This window comes from Lutra lutra, chromosome 1 (assembly GCF_902655055.1).
Source record: "Lutra lutra chromosome 1, mLutLut1.2, whole genome shotgun sequence".
In the NCBI taxonomy this organism is placed as follows: domain Eukaryota; kingdom Metazoa; phylum Chordata; class Mammalia; order Carnivora; family Mustelidae; genus Lutra; species Lutra lutra.
The window spans coordinates 11,095,205-11,114,827 of NC_062278.1; the positions used below are offsets into that span (position 1 = coordinate 11,095,205).

The 19,623-nt window shown below is 42.1% G+C and overlaps 2 protein-coding genes across 2 annotated transcripts in view; both read right to left on the reverse strand.

Moving 5' to 3' along the window:
• The window catches only part of SLC5A3 (solute carrier family 5 member 3), a 34,889-nt gene extending 16,035 nt beyond the window's left edge, over positions 1-18,854 (reverse strand). Inside the window, exon 1 of the mRNA XM_047720512.1 lies at positions 18,719-18,854. The gene's annotated coding sequence lies outside the window, so the exon portion shown is untranslated. The remainder of the gene's footprint in view (positions 1-18,718) is intronic.
• MRPS6 (mitochondrial ribosomal protein S6) overlaps positions 1-19,581 on the reverse strand; it is a 67,959-nt gene extending 48,378 nt beyond the window's left edge. The window contains 3 exon segments of the mRNA XM_047699666.1: positions 18,719-18,779; positions 18,781-19,160; positions 19,195-19,581. Of these exon segments, the coding sequence (XP_047555622.1) occupies positions 18,719-18,779; positions 18,781-19,160; positions 19,195-19,581 (828 nt within the window).
• Between the last annotated feature and the right edge of the window lie 42 nt (positions 19,582-19,623).

The window sequence follows — 19,623 nt, forward strand, 5'->3', positions numbered from 1 at the left end:
TGTCAACTATATGCCAGACATATTAGGTTCCTTACCAAAGTTATTTACAGATAAAATATTAAATACTCAGTTCCCTCACAAATACTTTAAAGAGGCTCTCAACCACCTCAGGAACAATTAGCTCCTACTGATGTCACTTCGAGTAAAATTAAAAAAAAAAAAAAAAAAACCTAAATTTATACAAAATTCTACTTATGGACTTTTCATACACATTTTCACTTTTGTCATCTTGATTCAAGGTTCAGTAAAGCAAATTCCACTAGCAGAGTAGATTGATGGTGCATGGTACAGAGTACACATGTATATATACATATAAGACCTTCCTAAACCCACTGTTACTCTAAAAATGTAAAAATGGATATTGGTAGCAGTTTATCAGTGACACTTAAAAGTGAAATGAGGGTTTCTAATACAACTCATATGAATTTCAGCCACTTTTAAATTATAAGTGGAGCTAAAGTAACACTGTATACAACAGTCCCTGAAACATGTAAGGAGTTTGCCCTTAATCCTTTTTGGCTAAACATTTCTATTAAACCTACGACCTCAGCTATTCAAATTTCTGGAAGTATGTAAGTGATGCATGAAACCCTGGTTGAACTCAGATGGCATTTAAACCATATTCCAGGGGTTTCTAGCCCCCGTGTATTTTCACAAGGGTGGGAAGCAAGGCAGAGTGGGCACGGATTTGAGCCTCCCTCCAGCAACCCTCTACCAACCAGATCAGCTCTACTTTTAGCAAAGTATTGAGGAGAGAAGGAGTTTAGGAGGATGGTTTTCCATGTAAGTAAACCACGTCTTCAAATAAAATGTTATTCACCTAGGAAAAATCATAAACTACCAGATTTATCGTTTCATCCACATACACACATCCCCTGAGATAATTCATTTTAACCCGCTTCTGTAGTTACAAAGTTCTGTGGTTGGTTTGTTTTTTTAAGTCTCAGAGAATGAAAACCTTTTGGGTATCGGGACAACTTTCAAACTACCACTGGTTTCAACTTCCATGTGGATTACACCAGATCATGTACTTGGAACAAACTCCAGTAACGTTTCTGAGAAATGAAGATATGAGCAGAGAGAGCAGCAGTGCCTAAGTCTGCTTATAGGGGCTTAGTTGTCAAAGATAAGTGAATTATAAATAATGGAGATAAAAAAATACCTGACACTTACCGACCTAAGTCCTAACACCTTACAGACACTGTACCCTAGATGCTGTGTGCATTACTGTACTCCTCACAGCAATCATGGGATAAGTCCAATTACTACGGTCATTTTATAGACGAGAAAACAGAAACCAAGGGAGCAGTGTAACTTGCCCCAGGACAGTTACTTGCATTTACATCAGGATCTACTCTCACATCTATGGGTCTAAATGGTTTCTGCCCTTATAATCGCTAGGCAACACTACCTTCAATGACAGGAACACACCTTTACTAATAGAAAAAAATAAAATAAAATAAAACAATCCATCAATTAATAAAAGATCATTTGGTATCATCCATGTTTAAAAATATGTGCTTGTAGAGAAAATACCTGAGATGTATACGTAACAAACACTTACAAAATAGACTACAACAGCACATAGGACAAAATTCAACTGAAGGAGTTATGTATGATCACACATAAATGGATGTATGTTAGGAGAAACTGAAGAGAATCAAAACAAAAAGAAGTCCCAGGCACAGGCTTCTTAGGTAAGTAAACAAATAGAGCAGAAAACCTTGAAGAATCAGCTCTAAGACCAGGGCTTATCCTGGTTCTCACCATCCAAACCCAAGGCCTGTGCCTTCATTCTCTGATGAGTTAATTAATTCTTTCACCAGAGAATGAACAATTAAATCTAGTGCCTTCTACACCTGACTTAGTTACCACGGGCTATATGAATCCACCCAAGCCAGTCTTCCTTCACTTGCTAACTCCTCCATCCTTAAGATACTAAGTTACAAGAATCAGCAATGTATGATCTTCAGATCAAAGAGTTCTTACTGCAAAATCTATGGACCATGGTTCTTATTGTTTGTGACCACCTACCATTGCTTGGGAGTGTGAATAACTTGGCTCATATCCCTTCAACCTGTCTCACTCTCAGTCTTCCCCATCTCAAGGAAAGGCAACTCTGTCCTCACTATTGCTCAATGCCTAGTATATCAGTAATATCAGTCATCCTTGACTGCTTGCTCATGGTTTCTCTTAAGCCACACACAATCCATTAGTCTGCTGGATCTATCTCAAAAAATATACCTAGAATCGGACCACTTGTCATTTCAACCACCAGAACTCTGGTCCCAATCACCATCCCATCTCATCTAGTTAACTGACTGCCCTCACCTCTTAACCTGTCTGCAAGCTTTGGCTCTTGGCCCACTGCAGGACACTTACCAACCCAGGAAGCAGTCACCCTTTTATTCACAATGAACCAAACACACCTCTGGGCCTTGACATTTGCTGTTCCTAATGCAAGGTACACTCAGCACTCCCAGATTTTCACAAAACTTGCTCTCCTCTCATGTACAGTTTTGCTCAAAAGTAACTCCCCTAACCATCTCGGTCCTTCATCCTGCTTTATTTTTTTAAATTTATTTTAAAAAGTAATCTCTAGGGGCGCCTGGGTGGCTCAGTGGGTTAAGCCGCTGCCTTCGGCTCGGGTCATGATCTCAGAGTCCTGGGATCGAGCCCCGCCATCGGGCTCTCTGCTCAGCAGGGAGCCTGCTTCCTCCTCTCTCTCTGTCTGCCTCTCTGCCTGCTTGTGATCTCTCTGTCAAATAAATAAATAAAAAAAACTTTAAAAAAAAAAAATAAAAAAATAAAAAAATAAAAAAAATAAAAATAAAAAAAAATAAAAAGTAATCTCTACACCCAACGTGGGGCTTGAACTCACAACCCCAAGATCAAGAGTTGGATGCTCTATCACCTGAGTCAGCCAGGAGCCCCATTCTGCCTTATTTCTTCCCCATAGCACTCAATACCGTCTAACCTACTACAGGACTTATTTATGTTTATTCTTCCCTCACTACCAGAATATAACCTCCATAAAGGCAGAGATCCTTGTCTGCGCTGTTCAGTGATATGAACTGTGTCTCAAACGATGTGGCACACTGTGTAGGCAAATGTTTGTTAAGTAAAATGTTAATGATAAAGTACCCAACTGAGAGTGTTAAGCTTTCAATATCCTACACAATCTTTAAGAGCGGGTTTTTCTTTTTCTTTCTTTTTTTTTTAAAGCAATAAATGATCCAGAGGAAAAGGCCAAAGGGGAGTACAGCATTTCCGCCCCTACCAAAGTGACCAGCTGTCACGAACAGTTTGGAGGGGGTGTGTGTGGAATGACAAGGCAAAGCAAACTATGCAAGAAGCCCTTTGTTCAGATAAAAATCTCAATGGGCCGTGACATAGTGAAAATTTGTTACTTGGAGCCACTATCTCATCTGACCCGCCCAACGTCAGAGTGGTCTATTGACTTCACTACACTAACTCCCTATCAGAGCATGCTCTAGATATTACCCCTGCAATTATCCACACCCCTCCCAGTGTGCCAGGACAGCCAAGCACTTCTTGTACTATAGCTGTTTCCATATAAATGGCAGGTCAGGGTGGGCAAGCAGCCCATTCTATACAAGCCCAGCCCTCTTGCTGATCTCAGCTTATGAAGACTCTGTTCTTCCTCCTCCTCTCCATTACACCTGAAGTATTAAATGTTTCCACAAAACTGAGCAAGTTACTTTAAGAACTACCATTTACCAACACTAGTGCAGGGCACCATTTCCACACTACATGAACTAGCTCATCCAACTTCCGCAAAAACTCCAAGAGGTAGGCCTGATAATTATTCCCAATTTATTGATCAGAAAACTGAGGACATATCAGATAATCATCAAGAAGTCCAGAAACATCCTCTGTGAAGATGAAGAATGTATTCTTTTAAAAATACTCCCCAGGGAGAAACACATAAAAAAGGAGGAATGAACACAAGTCAAAAAAAAAAAAACAAAAAAAAAAAAAACAAAAACAAAACCTCATTGATAAAGCAGTAATAACGCGATTAGAAAAATCACTCTTTGCAGTCCCTAACAGATTAACAAAGTTTAACCTTATCTCTAATTATGAGAAAGCAACTACACAAATCCTAGGCAATGATTACAATGGATGCGAGAATCCTTCGGTGAAAGGCTGATGGGGAACTTTAAAATGGATGGATGAGGCTGCGGGTATCTGCACCCACCAAGAATGAATCTTCTCTAAAAGATAGACATGCAACCTGATAGGACGCTACACTCAGAATACCTATGTGCTCTTGCAAAACAAGATCTGCGAACTACTCAAATTTCTACCTGCTAGTTGACAGAAAATACCTGGGTTAGATAAACACACAAAACACCAGGGAATGATCAACCAAATTTGGAAAGGAAGAAAGGGTGGGGAATCAGTTACAGTAGAGACTCAAGGGGCCATCGAGTAAATGGAACCTGGGGACCTTGTCTAGATTCAGATTCAAGCAAACCAACTGGGGAGAAACTTCAAAGACAATTCAGGGATTTGAACATGGAGATGTTAAGGAATTCATGTGGTGTCATAGAGGCACCATGGTTGGGTTTTGTTTTTCTTTAAAGCCCTTATTTTTTGGTTACATACTAAATATTCACAGGTAAAATTTTTTATCTGCACACTTCGCTTTAAAGACCTCTAGGAATAACTGATTCAGAATCATCAACAGATGCTAAAGACAGTTGAAGACTGAAGAAAAGAATACTCAGCCTCAACTTTGTCACTCTATAAATCACTGATTACAAAAGGAAAAAAGGCACTTTACAATGGAGCAATCTGGTAGATCTCACCTGAACCAAACGACTACTTACCATCAATACTGAGACAAACAGATATGCCTCCTGATACAATACACGGACATCCCTATTTAATAATTACGGCAACAGTGTTTAACCTATCTCTAATCACGAGAAAATCAAACAGACAAATCCAAATTGAGGGATTCTGCAGACTACTGGGCCTGGACTCTTCAAAGTACTACTATCATTAATGACAAAGACCAGAGAATTGTTCTAGATCAAGGAGACTGAACAACTACATGCATGATCCTTGACTGAATTCTGGATTACAAAGCTAAAGATTATTAATGGAGTAACAGGATAAATTTGAACATGTATGTACTGAACATTTTATAATAGCACTGTATCAATATCAGAACTGGGTAATGGTTATGTTGTGGTTATTCCTAAAAAAGGCATGTCAAGATGTCTGCATCTCTCAAACAGTGCAGATTACCAAAAAAAAAAAAAAAAAAAAGAGAGAGAGAGAGAGAGAGAGAGCAAATACAGCAAATTCTAACAATCGGTGACCTAGGTGAAAAGCATGCAGGTGTTAACTGAACTGGTCTTGTAACTTTTCTAAAGGAAATACAAAATACTCCAGGAACAACATCAAAGGCAGGGGTGGGAGTGTGGATGAAGCAAGCTTGGTAAATGTCGATTGGTTGTTGAAGCTGGGTGACAGGCACAATACGTAGATTCATTAAACTATTTCCTTTTACCTGTGCCCAAGTCTGCTCCAAATTCTCACTTCTAGAAAACGGGAAAAACAGGTATCTCAAGGCAACAACTAGATTACTAAATAAAAAAGCCTTGTAGGGAAAAAATGAAGCATTCAACAATTGTTCTGCATCATCAATTCTGTCAGCAAAGGCTCAAAGAGGCCTACAAAACAAAAGCCAGCTGAACTGCATTCAAGCTAACCTAACTCCAAGGTCTCTGCACTTGTCTTCTGCCCCAAGTTCATGGCAATGGCCTCACGTAAGTCTTGGCCTCACCTAAGCACTCTAACAAAAATGAAATGTGCTACATTGGTCTCTCATGACGCCTTCTCCAGCATTTGTTAGTTTGTCTCCCTTACTAGAATGGAAGTTCTGGGAAAGCTGGAACTTTGTCTTAGAGTTTACCACTACATTCCCCCCAAACATGGTAATGCTGGTGGTACCTGGAGGCACTCAAAATAGATGCAAAATACTTCTCTCAATCTAAAGGGCCTTTAACTCTACTACACCATTATGCTGGACGCTCTTTTTACAGGTACAGTGATGAAAAGTAGAGCTTCTAGGTAGAGACTGTCCTTGGAATGTCACATTTACTGAGTTGTGTGACCCTGGACACCTTTCTGCTTCAGCTTTTTCACTTGTAAAATGGAGATCACACTACCTAATCCTTAAGGTGGCCGAGTATTCAAGGGGAAAATACATACACACACACCCTGCTTCAACTACCCACTAAGCGTTGGAGTATACCTTCCAACCATGTCAATTTTGTGGTTCACCTTCATGTTTTCTATACTCCTCCTACTTGGTTCCAGTCTTATGTTCCTGGAGAAATCATTCCTAGAAGAACAGATGCCAAAAAGTTTCTTGTTTTTCCATGTGACTGGGGCCAAAAATTGTAAACACAAGACTTTTCGTAGACCAGATTCTAATTCTCCCAGGAGGCCAAGTCATAAATAGAAGATCCTGAAAGTGGGATGTTTCCTCAGATATATTTGGTTGGAAAATTTTTAAACTTTCTGATTTTCCCCAACGTTTAGGGAATAGAAGATTTTTAAGAGGTAAAAAATAAGACCAAACAGGATAACTTGACCAATATTTGGAAAGACTGGTAGAAATATGGCCTGAATTAAACATAAAAAATAAACATAAAACTGAGGTATGATGTTACAGATTATGAATGCAGCTAGATTCTCATCTCACATTTCAACAAAAGGAAAATAGACTGGCCTAAAAATACAGAGAAACAGAATCAAAATTGCTTTCCATGAATGTAAGATAGGAAGATCCTGATGTTACAGGTTCCAATTATTTCATCCAAATCAGATAAAATATTTAATGTAGAAAATTTTGTCAGGACTCTTTCTCTACCTCAACTTTCTTCTGAATTTGCAACAGCTCCTGGCCCTCAGTCCACACCTGATAATGCTTTCCTGAGACCAATAGTGCTACTATGGACTCAAGATCCTCACTGGTGGTAACCTGGTATCTTCAGGTTTTCAAAATAGTATGCTTCACACAACTGCTTGCTCATTTAATTGCTAACAAAAGAGAAGGCAAACAGTATGCCAGCAAAAGAATGAAAACCAGAACAACATACTCCTGGGTCACATATTTACTTAACAGTCAACCTAAATTTTTTTTTTTTTAAGATTTTATTTATTTATTTGACAGACAGAAATCACAAGTAGTCAGAGAAGCAGGCAGAGAGAGAGGGGGAAGCAGGCTCCCTGCTGAGCAGAGAGGCCGATGTGGGGCTCGATCCCAGGACCCTGAGATCATGACCCGAGCCGAAGGCAGAGACTTTAACCCACTGAGCCACCCAGGTGCCCCAACCTAAATTTTTAAAGGACACTTAAATACATCTTTTCTATATGTAACATATGCCTGGCAAAGACCCTACCCTCAAATTTAGCTTTTCATTCAGCAAGAAAAGCTCACCTTGTGTTTTAATCTAACCCAGAACTGAGTTTTTTTTTTTAAGATTTTATTTATTTATTTGACAGAGAGAGAGAGACCGCAAGTAGGCAGAGAGGCAGGGAGAGAGAGGAAGAAGCAGGCTCCCTGCTGAGCAGAGAGTCCGATGTGGGGCTCGATCCCAGGACCCTGGGATCATGACCTGAGCCGAAGGCAGAGGCGTTAACCCACTGAGCCACCCAGGCGCCCCTAGAACTGAATATTTTATATTCCTAATTTATCCATCTAACCAAAGTGAAGACTGCACATGGGTTTCCACACAAGTACCTTCCCAGCACCTGAAATCCAAGTGCAGCCAAGGTCTTGAACACACTTTTCCATACTGGACTACATTCACAGCAATCGGACTATGATAACTGCACTTGGGTTTCTTCACTTGACAAAATTCAAGCATTTTAACAATAAGGGTAGCTGTCCACAAGAATGTTATAAAAACTAAAATCTAAACAAAGACAATACCAGCATTTCTTGATTCTGGGGCAGAAGCAAGCAAATACCAGTTTACAAGCACTGAGGGCTCCGGGTTAAGGTTTTAAGGTTTTGTTAAGTCCAAACTTTCACTTGCAATCCCATTTTTAAGCTCTCACCCACACCAGCCACTCCCGAAGTGTTCCCAAAGCGGGTAGGGATTCCCTTAACTAGGATACAGGAATCATAGTAAAGATGCTGGGGGTGCTGGGTGGGAAGCACAATCAATTATAACCTGGACCTGAAAGGCAGGAAAGAACCCAACCTGAGTTTGTTTTTCTCATTGCGATTGCTGTTGCATATATCAAGTGAGAATGGGGACATGAGAAAGACAAAAAAGGAGTCAATCAAGGCAACAGCTTGGTTTCCACTCTATGGAAACACGAAGCCTAGTCAAAAATAAAAATATTCTATCACACCCTTGTTCAACACTCTGACTCGAGGAGCACCTACTTTTTTTTCATGGTAACACTATGTTCTCCAAAGATCACGGGTCATATAAGTTAATGTGAACTTCAAAAAATTTCATTTTCTATGGGGCGCCTGGGTGGCTCAGTGGGTTAAAGCCTCTGCCTTCGGCTCAGGTCATGATCTCAGGGTCCTGGGATCGAGCCCCACATCGGGCTCTCTGCTCGGCAGGGAGCCTGCTTCCTCCTCTCTCTCTGCCTGCCTCTCTGCCTACTTGTGATCTCTGTCAAATGAATAAATAAAATTTTTTTAAAAATTTCATTTTCTAGACAAGCAGTGTGCTCAGAACAGTATTTCAAACCCCTAAGAGGTTAGTACAATGGGTATGAACCGAATTGCACTAATGCATGCTTAAAATAAGCACTCACTCAGACATCAAAAAAAAAAAAAAAAAGTGGACTACGAATACCAATTTTTGACAGGTTATACTAAGTCATGCTTCAGTCCTTGCACTACTCTCTGAATCTGTACATACACTTTAGCCAATATGGACATATGTTATCCAATAGTCCGTAACTAGAAACCAGTATTACTTTTAAGAATGGAACATATTTGCCATTTACTAATTAACTATCAGTCCTATTATAAAGCAATGACCAATTAACAACAAAGTGGGTTTTATCAACATGTGAGAGGCAATTTCTGAAACCTAAATGCTAAAGGAGTCCAAAAGCAGTCACGGACATCTTTAAACAATGTCTAAAGCCAATTATCTAAATCAGAAATTATAAGGTGATAGCATATCTGACCAACAGATATATTTCACTTGGTCCATGATGTTTAAGTATTTTTGAGTTAGTTGCCAACATCTTAAAAATCAATTTCCTGAAAAATCTGAATTTCAGGCTACAAACAGCAGGAGAGTGAAGGACGAGCTGGTGAACAAGGCCCACAGTCCCAGGGAGCAGACTGGGTTGGTAAGCACCAGCGCCACCAGCACACGCGTGCTCCCTGCCCAGCAGCTCTTCCATCTTGCCCCTGGCCCGCCCACCCACCCTTTCCACAGTAAATGAATTAAAACACTCCAAACTGTGACAAGGTATAATCAAAACTGAGGACAACCCTTCATACTTACCCAGTTTTGAAAACATAGTAGTTAAAAGAATTCAACACACATCCTGGCTATTTCTCAAGCAACTTTGTTAAATCGCTTTTATTAACTCATGAATACATTTACAATTCACATTGCCATCTCCCAAACAGAATGAAAAGGACTTAAGTTACCAGCATTACTATTCCTCTTCATCACATTCTTGTTTTCTTCCTTTATACACTCAAACACACACATCTCAAGTCTGCTCCAAGTGGTGCCCAACACCTTATACCATCCCCGAGACCATTATGCAACTTCAGGTGAAATAAAATAAGCAGGCACCAAGTCACAAATTAAGCCTGAAATAAAGTTGGATTTAGAAGACTGACAATTAAGGCAACATCAAAAAAAAAAAAAAAAAAAAAAAAAGTATATTCTCTTGTAGAAGGTCTTATCTTGGACTTGTTAGATCATACGTATTTCTGGCTTACAAAACAATTACTAAAAAAAATTAAGCGTATTAATGAAATATATACACTCCAGCAACATGTGCCATAAAACACTGTTTTAATTCCTTCATAACAATAAAATGTAATAGGAATGGAACAAGTTCTTGAAATCACCAATTAAAATATGTAGTTTTATAATACACTGCTATATCAAATGAAAAGTAGACTAACTAAAAATACTATGTAGTGGCAGAAATCAATAGGCTACCAACTATCTGCTACAACTGTTTTTCCTACTGAAGAGAGATCCTCCTTACAGCTTTAGCAGTTTGCCCATTAGCAATCAAACATTTGCTAAATAAAATACTAACTACTAAAAACTAACTACATACTAAACAATACTAAATACTAACTACACTTGCCTCGAATCACCTTACTAATTAACAGCCTATCTTAAGTAATTCTTCTCTTTAGATTTTCCCGATTCTTTACTTTTCCCAATTTCTCACCTAAAACATACATTAAGTCTTACTGAAGTACTAGTTATAATCAAGTTGAATGGGAGAGAGAAACACAAAGACCAGACGCAAACAGTTTAGCTCTTGATGAGGAGTCCCAGTGCACAGCGCCTGGCAAAGGCCAGCAGCTATTACTAAATGACAGACATCAGTCTAACAAAGAGGTTGTTCTAAGCTGGTGGAGCCCACGGGAACCCTCATACACACACTCTACATCTTCTAGATGCAAAAGTTTGCCTTGCTCCATTAGCACGCAAGCTATTATGTAGTAGGACTCATGTTCACAGCGTCAAATACTTACTGAGCAACTACTATACTCCAGGCTTGACTAACCCTCAGATTCTGATAAAACAACTTACACATAAAAAAATTTACCTTTTGTAGTTTCTTCATCATTAAGGTGGTAATAATGGAAAACTAGGCAATAAAAGTTCCATAACTTGCCCGATATCACAAAGCTACTTTAGTGACATACTGAACACCTATTACATCCAAGGTCATGTTACCACTTTATCTTCAGACTCTCCATCTTAGAGATCACTCCCATTTTACAGCGAGGAAATGAAGATCCAAAACAGTTAAGATCCCTAGGAGGCAGGTACCAGGAACCAAAACCAGTCGATCTGTCTCTAGCTCTTTCTAGTTTCCCAGTGCCAGTTCTTTTGTTTATTCCGACATAACATAACCAGTATCTTCATTTGAGGATCTTACGTTCTTCTATTCATTTAGAAAACAAAAATCAGAGCACTTACTAAAGCAGAAGCTTTCATAACCAAAACAATCAAAACCAAAAATAACAGGCAAAAAAAAATGGATTAAAGCTAAAGCAGGAAATCAAAATATCATACATACGTACCTTAAACATTTTATTTAAGTTTAACACATAAATGTACATTCATTTGCCAATCTTAACATGGGGTGAAAGCACTTGGAGAATGGGATCGATGATGAGGAGCTCCTTGCTGATTGAAGTTCCTTCTGCTTGATCTAAACCACACCTATAAATGCATCATCTACAAATTTTCCATTTTCAGTTTCATTAAAGTGGAATGCTTTAAGAAATCCTTGTAAAGCAGTCTACATACAGAATCCTTTGGGACTAGGGCTCTTCTTCCTCCCAAACTTTTAGATATTGCAGCCATGTCTAATACTACAAGCATTATTTTAGTAACTCACCTTTATCAAGTCTTTCCAAAGAATCCAACTTGATTTTCAGGGGGAAAAAAAGGTCTTTGCACTCATTTCATCAGTTCACATGATATTTAAATTATTATTTACGTATTACCTGCCACAAAATAGTCTTGGAAACCAGCACAACTGCTGATAAACATACACCTTGCCCAGTGCAAGCCAAGTGCACAGACTTGAAAACAACTTACTAACACAAGAGGTCAGCATGCTATCACCCACAACGTTTCAGAGATGAGAGCAGGAATCCTCCTAAGGTAGCTAAGTGAACATGGACATGGGCAATGCAGAGCAGAGGACAGAAATGAAACAGGCTGAACCCTCAAGAATTTGTAATCTAGCAAAGGAGATGAACATTCACCGATTAACTACAATAAGAAAGTGATCCAGGTGCTAAGACACAGGAAAACACCATGCAAATCCAAAGGAAAGGTTATAGTCTATACTGCTAACAGTGTAGGGCCTCAATATTTTTTTTTTTTTTAATGTACGAAATGAGATAAAATGGACTTGAGGCAAGTATTCACGTGGACCATGGATAATTTCGAGAGGCAGGGCATTCTAAGAAAAGCAGTATGACACAGGCACCGAAGAAACTGAAAGGTAATGGTATTTATGGGGATTTGCAACAGGTTGTTTGCTCGATATACAGAAAGGAGAATGAAAGAAACAAAGAGATGAAGTTTAAAAAAAAGAGGGGGTCCCATCAGAGGTGGCCTTACATGCCAGACTTCAGTCTGAATGTCTTTGTAAAAACCAGGGGTGCTGGAATTTGGCAACAGTGTTGACACACTGCACTGAACTACTATAGAAGGGTATTAAAGTAATCAGAAAGCCACCACTACACAATGCTTTGTATTATTTCCTTGCTAAAAATGAATCTCAAATGAAATCTCAATTTAATTGTCTTAAAGTGTCTCCACAACAGCTATTTTTGCACTCCAAGAAGCGCATTCACTACAGGCATTAACCATCCTCCCCTCGGCTCTGCGTTAAATAGACCAGCTAAGAAACTCCAAGAATCAGACTAGAAATATTAGTGGTTCAACTAGAGCAGAGAAGACTACGTGGGATTGGGATTACAGGAATATAAGGAGTTGAATTTGTTCAGCCACAGGTGACAGAAGACAGAGAAGTCATGAACAGTAAGACAAGTTTTAGGGCAGGCAACTCAATTTTGAACCATACTGAGTTTGCAGTGCCAAGGGAACATCCAGGAGGTTATGACCAGCACACAAGAGAGTACAAAATGCCAGGGTTCTTAGCTTGTTAAGGAAAAAAAAAAAAAAAAGAAAGAAAGAAAGAAAGAGAAGGCAAATAAATCATCCATATGAAGGTGAAAGGTATAGCAATACAAGGAAGGAAAGGAAGGAATCAAAGCAGAAAATGTCAGAAAATAGCACCATAAGAAGCTTAGTGAAATACTGAACCTATGAAATTATTTGTATATTCTTAATTGAGGGTCAGCAAATTCTTCTGTAAAGGACAAGAGGAAAAATATAAACAAATGAACAGGGTTATGTTCCAATACACCTACATTTATGGACTCTGAAACTTGAATCTAAGAGTTTTCATGTCATAAAATTATCCTTTTGAATTTTTTTTTCCTACTACTTAAAACTGAAAAATCCTTAGCTCACAAGCCATAAAATACAGGTGGCAGGTTTAAACTGGCCTGTGAGCCACCATTTGCCAACTCCTCCTCTGACAGAACAACGAAGATAAGAGAACTGGATTAGCTGTCCTTTTCCAAACTTCTGAGGGCAGTTTTTCCTTTAAATATATTAATAACTTACCAGATGTTCATTAAATTTGAATGATTTCCTTAAATTTGACTAATTCCTTAAATTTGATTCTGCTGAGAGATAACTACATGTGTTGACAGTAATCCCTGTTGGTTAAGAATACTGCCTTCCACTAAAAAGAGGTAATCTTTATCTTGAACAGAAAAATTACACTTGTCCTACAATACAGCAAAGGCACTAGACGAAAATTATTACCTTAGAGTTTGTCCCTCACTGCCTTCAAGCTATTTCTTTTTCAAGTGATTTTGTAATCTAAAGGTAAGAAGATTCGACAGCAGTCTGCACATAAATTCCTGGATTTTAAAAAACCTATAAACATCAGTAATGAATGTATGAGTCATGAATAACAATTAAGGGGGAAAAAAATCAGTGCAGAATGTCAACTTCTGACAAGCAGTCTTAATAAATACAAACCACGTCTGGTGAGGAAGGACTCCTTACCCCCAAGCCACTCCTTGTACCTTAGCTGTAGCTCAGGGGCAGGAACAGGACTCCTTCTTCAATCACTTGCTGCGGCAATGAGCTGTAACCCAAGAAAACTGTAATACCAAATGAGAGTATAACATTGCCCACAAGGCTCAAGTCTTTCATTACTGGATAACTATTTTAAGTTGTCTGGTTTCAAGCAGACAAAACACAAAGGGTGATTATTATTAAGCTGTTCAAAGAGGGCCCATTAGAAGAAAAAAACTAACTTAGCCACCTGACAGCTAGGACAAAGACATTTCCTTTTGGACTTTGGTCTGCTACCATCTGAGAGCAGAAATGTCACTATTTCTGGCAACCAAATGTTGCCACCAAGCGAAGCTACAATGACCTGTGTTTGGCTAGTCCCATACTTGAATTTATCTACATCTCCAAAAGTTATCTAAAACTGTAAACATTTTGTAGGTATTTCTTTCACAAGATTCTACCTTGGATACAACTCTACAGCAAATACAAAACTTCTGCCAGTCTTTCTAATCAGAAAGGCTTGACTAAAGAAAAACAGAAGACTCTTACCAAAGAGTCAGAAAACCTACTGCTTTCCATGTATCAAGAACTGGAATATCACTAACACTTGTATTTCTCAACTTACAAAATCCAGCTTATAAAATAAACTCAAATGACAACATAAAACGCTTAACCTACAAAGAACTACTTCGATGAGTGATTTTAAAATTTAAAATATCTGCTTTTCAATGAAATTTAAAATAAGGAATATTAAACATAAAGTAACTGGTGAACTCTGTTTTAAAGAAAAAGAACTCAAGATCTCCAAAGTACCTATCTGCTTTTTTACTCCTCTTAGGAAAATACATAGAAGAAGATACATAATGCTATTTTATCAAACACATAAGGATTCATTTAGCAATTAAACTAATTACTGAAACCATTAATCTTTAATTCCTCACGTAAAAATTCCTGAGTAGCAAATGAGAAAACTTCAGGAAAAATATGTGTCCAGGGCTTTCAGAACTCTAAATATGCCAACTCCGGGTAAACATACTGAGACATGATAATTAAAAAGCTCCTAAACTTAAAAAGTTCCTAAACTGGGGCGCCTGGGTGGCTCAGTGGGTTAAGCCGCTGCCTTAGGCTCAGGTCATGATCTCAGGGTCCTGGGATCGAGTCCCGCATCGGGCTCTCTGCTCAGCCCCTGCTGAGCCTGCTTCCCTCTGTCTCTCTCTCTGCCTGCCTCTCTGTCTACTTGTGATTTCTGTCAAATAAATAAATAAAATCTTAAAAAAAAAAAAAAAAAAGTTCCTAAACTAAGTAACCACAGAATATAAATGTCCTGCACAGAATATAAATTTTTTTTTCCTTAAACCTCAAAATTCCTCTTCCTGAACCCATCCTAAGAGTAAAAATTTTATACAGTTTACATAGCTTTTCCTAGGCTTCTCTACACAGTACGGGGCTTTATCATTCATGTATCGGCAGTTCTGTCTTCTACCTAACTGAAATTAAATACCAATCTTTAAAGTCTAATTTCAAGGTGAAATGAAGGGACATCAGCCACTTCCTCAGCCTCTCCAGAGAAGGGTCCTCAGAAAGCAGCATCAGACCTTACCCACCAATGCATAACCTCTCTTCTTCACTTGAATGTTCCCACTGCAAGAGGACAAGGCAGAGATGAACAGAGAACTCTCCGCACAGGCAGTTCATTTCTTTTTCAGTTGTTAGAAAACTCCTCTGATGTTATCTTGATATAGGTGTAACATGACTCAAATCTTTTTATTCTAGAGACCCTTCTATAAATGTGGTCTAAGACTGGTCTAAGCAACCTTTTCAAATGGCTTTAATCATCACCTCTGAAGGCCTGGTTTCACAACACCCATTACTTTACCACGTCCAATTGCAGAATTTAGCCACACTTTTACCTACTTTTCATACTACAAGTTAGGGAGAAACAAAAATGAGACAACTTTTTTCATAGTAAAAATTAGGGAGAAACAAAACTGAGACAACATTCCAGCTAAAGGGCACCTGCAAATCAATTTCTTCTTGGGAGGATTGGTAACTATATTCAGAAATGCATAAACCTGGATATATGACAAAAGCAGACTCATTTAACTCCCAGTTGCAAACTGAGAAAAACAGCACTGGAAATTCTAAGTGACTGATCAACACAAAATTGTACGGTTCAAGGAGGACTCATTCTGTATATTAGACCCTGAAACCTTTCAAGGGAAACCCCCACAGCTGACTGTGCTACAACGCAAGGGGTCTCCCATACAAGACATGCTGAGAGCCTCAACAGAGTTTCTGCATTTTCAATTTAAAAATTCTTGTATGCTCATTTTTAAGGAGCCCAGCTAGGGGTGGAAGGAAATAAAATAGGGGAGGAGGGAGTAAGGCACTCCAAAGAGACCAGGAATGCTCTTCAGGCTTCTAGAGCACTACAAAAAAGAAACAGAAAGGAAGACACCTCAGGGAATCTAAACAAAAAAAGCTGGGAAAACTACATCGGTCTCAACTTCCATGGCTGCTCTAAGAGTTGTCAATATAAACACATTTCCTCAATCCCAAGACACAACCGTTGAGTGGATGGGGGTTAAACCATCCCGTTAAAGGGGATGTACACTTCAGGATCTAAAAATATGAAAAACATGCCACTCGCAACTGAGGCGTCACTACATGCCTCGAGCAGACAAAACAAACTGCCATAGACTAGAACTGGGGTGCTCCAGGCCTGCCAAAGGTGTAGGAGCTCACAAGTGGCATTTTGCATAACATAAACCTAACGTGAACATTTTCATTCATCCCCCCGCCACTCCCCGCCAAGTATTGATCTTATTTTAGAATCCCATTTTCCTAAGCTGAAATCAAAATTGTTCAAAACCAGGAAATGTCTGTTATACACCTACAACCTACTCCAAAACTAGTTTTATGAACAGAAAAAAAGAGAGAGAGGTTTTTGTTGTTGTTTAATCTGACTTTATTCAGGTCAAGAACTCTTCAAACACAACTTCACCGTTGTTACACTGTCCTATCTGCACCCACGGAGGCAGCCTCCTCCAAGGAGTTGTTCACCTTGATTATCTAATGGGTTGCCCCCCCACCTCAGAGACTTCAGGGAAAGTATTCAATTATCATTTTCACCAAACTGCACTATGTGTCTTACCCGAACTAAAGAAATGTTTACATACAGGAGCACACACACACACAAAAACAGGATACAAAGAAATACAAGTAACACGGTAAAGCAAATACATTTAAACTAATCTGCTTGGAGACCCGTTAACTAACAGGATGTACCTGGCCGCTACGCTAAAACCAAAGAGTGTAGAGTTTTCATTTTAAAGGCTTATGGAATAAACAAATATTATGCCTGTACTCTGACTAATGCTACCCGTTTGGTCCCTAAAACAAGGTAAGATAAATTTCAATAACCACATTTTCCAGGCTCTATGGTATATTGCCTAAAAAGCACAGGTTAAAGGGAGGGCTTAACCAATGTCTACATAATTAAAAATGTTTCCTTTTTAAAAATATGCTTCTGGTTTATCCTTGTTCCTATTCTCCTTAAGCAGTAACATCTCAGCGTGGAGGGAGAAGGGCCAGGAAAGGGGAATATTCCAGAGTACAATCTTATCTTCTCCCAAATTCTGGGAGAACAAGCTTGGGGACACAATGGCACTCCTGACCAACCTCTCTAGACCTTGTCAAGAGGCACCGGTGTCCTCTCCCGCTTTTGGGTGTGCGGTGACTAACCATCTCCTAACGCCCCGTGACCCCCGGCTTTTCTATAGAAGTTGGACCGTGATGCCAGGCCTAAATTTAAGTTCAACCAAACTTCAGCGAATAGCTACTCCTCCGAGTGGACCCAAAGCATGATTCTAGCGCTGTCGAAAGTCCTGCTTGCAAAGTTCAGACATGGTAGAGCTTTTATTAATTATCGTATCTGGGCGAAGGGTGGGGGAGGTGGAGGGGGGCACACACCACACTCTACGTTACCGAATTCACGGGAAGGATGGGGGTTTCGGCGAAGGCTTGTGGAGTACCTGACCCAGCACAGAGGACGAAGCTGCCTCCGGGCCGCGGGGCCCTGTCCTCGGCCACACCATCACTTGCAACGAAGGGGCTGCAGGCTCGCTTAGCATCCCTCCAAACCTGAAATCCCCTACCTCAAGATCAATCAAAAGCGGGGGGGGGGGGGGGGGGAGTTTCTTCCGAAGGCGCAAAAAAGGCCAAAACTCGGATGAATGAAACTGGGCTAAGGGCACCCGGAGCAGGATTTTCGCTGAAGTCAGAAAAAGAGAAGTCAAAGATTTTTTAACGTGAGATCGGTCGGAAGCGCCCGTAGTCCAGAAAACTGCACAAACCACGCTGTGGAGAACGTTTTATTGAGAGCGGACGGCTCCGGGGCGGCCGGCGGGCGCTAGTGTGGAGGCGGAGCGGGCGGCGGCGGCGGGGCCGGCGACGAGGCAGCTTGGCGACGGCGGGCGCGGGGCCGGGCGCTCGCGCGTGTCCTCCCGCGGACCTTCCAGGGTCTCCCGCGCCCGCCCCGCCCCCCACCCGCCCCGCCGGCCGGCCGGCCGCGTGCGAGGCACACCCTCCCGCGGCCGCGCTCCCGCGCGGGCACACCCCCGCCTCCCGCGCGCACGCGGCCTCGCCGCGCCGGCCGGCCCACGCGCGCCCCCTCAGCGCGGACGCCCGCCGCCCGCCCGCGGCCCCGGCCTCCCCCCAACCCCGGCCGCGCGGGGAGAGCGGGGGGCGACGGCCTAGCGGCTGGGGGTGGGGGGCGCCCGCGCGGGAAGGCGGGCTCTGGGGGGAAGGTCACTTACCCGCTGCATGGCTTTCAGGATCAAAGCCAGCTCGTAGCGGGGCATGCCCGGTCGCACCGCGCGCGGCTCCGGAGCGAGCCGGCTCCCGGGACGCAGGAGGGGCGGGGACGGCGGGGGCCAGACGGACTGCTGGGCCGGAAGGCTCCCGGGCGGCGAAAGCACGCTCCGGCCGAGCGAGCCCGGGCTTTAAGGCTCTGGCAGCTGCGCAGACGGCCCGCCACGCCCCCCTCAGCGCGCCCCGCCTCCTGCGCGCCCCGCCCAGCTCCCTCCTTAAGGCGGCCGCGCCGCGCCCCCTCGACAGTCCTTCTTCCCCAGGCGCGCCCCCCCCGCCGGTACCCCTGGCCCCGCAGCCGGGGCGCGGGGGCGGCGCCGGGGGTTCGGCCAGGAGGGGCCAGCGCGGGCCACACTCCGCCTCCGACCCTGCCGCCAACGTTCCAGCTACCTACGGTTCTCGAACCAGCTGGAACTTTCCATGCCTCCGTCTCATCCTGGGCGGCGGGCGAGCGTGCGCCCTCGTGTGCGCGTGCGCTAAACAGTGCGGTCTTGTCCGTGCGCGCGCCCCTCGCCCGCGACTCGTCGGCGCGGGGGACCTTCTGAGGCGGCCACGCTCTTACGGGTGGGGTCTCGGCCGGACCTGGGCTTTCCCCGCCCATGGTTGCGCAGGGGAGTTCCAGAACGTTCCGGCTAAGGACTGCGCTTCCGCGCGCAGGGGATTCCCGGGGCAGCCTGCCCCTTCGCGCCCCCTGCCCACAGCCGTCCTCGCGTGGCTGCAGGCACCGGATTCCCGGGGCCCCCTTCCCTGGCAAGGTGGGCGCAAGGCGCCCGCTGTGGCCCACCGCGCGCGTGGTCGGCTCTGGCCCCATCCCTCTCCGGCTGCCTGACCTTGGCAGGCTTCTGCAGAAGGG